A 2,817-nucleotide genomic window follows, 5' to 3' on the forward strand; every position below is an offset into this window, starting at 1 on the left:
TAAATTGATCTATTTATTGTTTAAAATTAAAATCTATTTTTATTTTAAAATCTCGAGAGATGAAAAATTATATTACCGCTCAATACTGCAATAACAATTGCATTATTACTACGTCAGAGATTATGAAAAAAAAGCAAGTATAGCAGAAGCAACAAATAAATTAATCCCACTCAATTGGTACAAATTTACCGGAAATAATAATTTAGCTGGAGAAAAGAACTATTCTAATGCAAACTGCGAAAAGTAAAAATGAGAAAAGATTCATGAAAAAATATTTAATTTCGAGGAAACTGTGAGGTGTGAAACATCTCAGAAAATCTCACATTATTTTTATTTTTGTGCAGTTTAATTTAGTTTAAAAACTTATTCCCATCAAAGCAATCGGTATCTGAAAAAAATTTTCTTACTAAATAGAAGTTTTATGTTAACCAAATATAAAAGTTTTTGTTCCATATTATTATTCCAACATATTTTTTATAGCATCTAAATTGTGTTTAAATTGTGAATTTGGATCAAAATTAACGAAAATCGTTTTATGAGTTCTGAAAACCTTTTTGGATAAAACTCAGAAAGTAAAATGCTGCCTCAAACCATGGACTACAGTGCTTTTGTAAAATTCCCTTACCAATATGTATCAAAACATTTATTAATATTAATTTTTTTCTATATATATTATAGACCATCTGTACGCCGGCACCATTCTCCTCCGATGAGAAGGCTGTACTTGAGCGAGCCCGTTGTGATTATGAGTACAAAATTACCTATCAAATGGCACGTTCTGGAGTCGCCAAACGGCGTGTGCGTGTTTATGCCGATGGCATATATGATTTGTTTCACCAGGGCCACGCCAGGCAATTAATGCAGGTTCGTATGAAAATGATAATTGATTAAAATTAAAAAAAAAATAGATAATTTTATAATATTTTAATTTCTTTCAATTCTAGGCGAAAAATATATTTCCTAATGTTTATTTAATTGTTGGTGTTTGCAATGATGATTTAACACATAGAATGAAGGGTCGTACAGTAATGAATGATCACGAACGCTATGAAGGTGTGCGACATTGTCGTTATGTCGATGAGGTAATTTTGAATAATTTTGCTTAAAAATTATAATGAATAATGTTATGCGTTTTTATAGATCATAGCTGACGCTCCGTGGACATTATCTGATGAATTTATAGCTGAAAACAAAATAGATTTTGTTGCTCATGATGACATTCCATATACTGGTACTGGTACCGACGACATATACGGTCCATTAAAAGCAAAGGGCATGTTTGTTGCTACTGAACGTACTGAAGGTGAGTCTATGCTTCATCTGTAAATATTTTTTAAGTACACGAAAAATAAGTATTATATAAAAATATAGGAACAATTATTATAAATGTCTAAACGACATTTAAGTGTGCACACTAACATTCGGCATATGAATAATTGTATACTATTTTGAAGAATCCAATAGTTTTAGCGATCCCCGGATATATGCTAACATATATGTGCAGCAAAATAAGTATAGAAATTTAACAGCTGTTGGCAATAGTGTACCTGGAACCCATTCTTTAGGGATGCCAAACCTTTACTCTATTTTAGCTAAGGCACAAGAAAACCACTTAAATCTGTGTTATGCAGACAGTCTTGGTCACGTCATATGTGAAATTGATATTGTTAAGGCACAAGAAAACCACTTAAAGTTATCTTTACGAAATATACTATAAGCTAACTTTGGTACTAAAGTGTGTGCGTAGAGTGAAGAAGGTCAATAGGCAATTAATATGAAATCTATTGTTAAATGAGCAATTTAAATGGAGTGACACATTTTCAATGTTATATTTTTTTATAATTTTTGCTTTTCACATTTCTAACTATAATTTAATTTTTACTAAAAAAATTTATATATTATTTATAGGTGTTTCCACATCGGACATTGTTGCTCGCATTGTTAAGGATTATGATTTATATGTACGTCGAAATTTAGCGCGTGGTTATTCGGCTAAAGATCTTAATGTATCATTCCTATCAGAGAAGAAATTCCGTCTACAAAATAAAATGGACGAGTTGAAAGTTCGTGGCCGTCGTGAATTAACTAAAGTTAAAGGCGACATAATGACTAAATGGGAAGAGAAATCTCGCGAATTTATTGACGCATTCCTTTTGTTATTTGGACGTGAACGTTTACATCACTTATGGAATGAATCAAAAGGTAAACTAATACAAGCACTTAGTCCTCCTGGTAGTCCGAGTGGTTCTGTGAATGGTGATGCAGATGATTTTGAGGACGAAGAAGAAGATGATGAGGAAACTGATCCAATGCAAGCTGGTGTCAGTATCCATATGGAATTATCACCAAAAGATCGTCGTACGTATAGTCGTCGTGGTGTTGATAGTCCTACACTGGGTCGATCAGCTACAGTTCCAAACAGAGCACATACGACGCTAGCATCAAGGCAGGAATACGATGAATTTGAACGTTTAAGTAACTAAACGCTGCTTATAAAAAAAAACAAAAGAAAACAACAATAACAACAACCTAATTTATTTACAAATACAGGCAGTTAATAATAGTTATAGTTGCTAAATACAATTAGTTAATATAGATTTTAATATAATAAAATTATATACCTAAATAATTCAAATAAGTTCTACAATATTCAAAAAAAAAAAAACGAAGCTTATTTTTTTTATTAAAATTATTAAGTGCTTTAGTTGTTAATGCTTTAATTTGTTATTATTTAAAATTTTATAAACATAATTTAATAACAAATTATGTAAAGAAATATATAAAGAATTTTAAGTAGCAAATTGAATACAATGTGTA

The 2,817-nt window shown here is 30.4% G+C and overlaps 1 protein-coding gene across 1 annotated transcript; it reads left to right on the forward strand.

Moving 5' to 3' along the window:
• The first annotated feature begins 452 nt into the window (after window positions 1–452).
• Window positions 453–2,503, forward strand: LOC119670131 (choline-phosphate cytidylyltransferase A-like). Its single transcript, XM_038080267.1, has 5 exons — window positions 453–610; window positions 679–864; window positions 945–1,082; window positions 1,141–1,303; window positions 1,909–2,503. Exons 1-5 carry the CDS (start codon window positions 578–580, stop codon window positions 2,481–2,483), a joined length of 1,095 nt encoding a protein of 364 aa, XP_037936195.1. The 5' UTR covers window positions 453–577; the 3' UTR covers window positions 2,484–2,503.
• The last annotated feature ends 314 nt before the right edge of the window (window positions 2,504–2,817 follow it).

The sequence above is a fragment of the Teleopsis dalmanni genome, chromosome 1, assembly GCF_002237135.1.
Source record: "Teleopsis dalmanni isolate 2A chromosome 1, ASM223713v2, whole genome shotgun sequence".
Taxonomy (NCBI): Eukaryota; Metazoa; Arthropoda; class Insecta; order Diptera; family Diopsidae; genus Teleopsis; species Teleopsis dalmanni.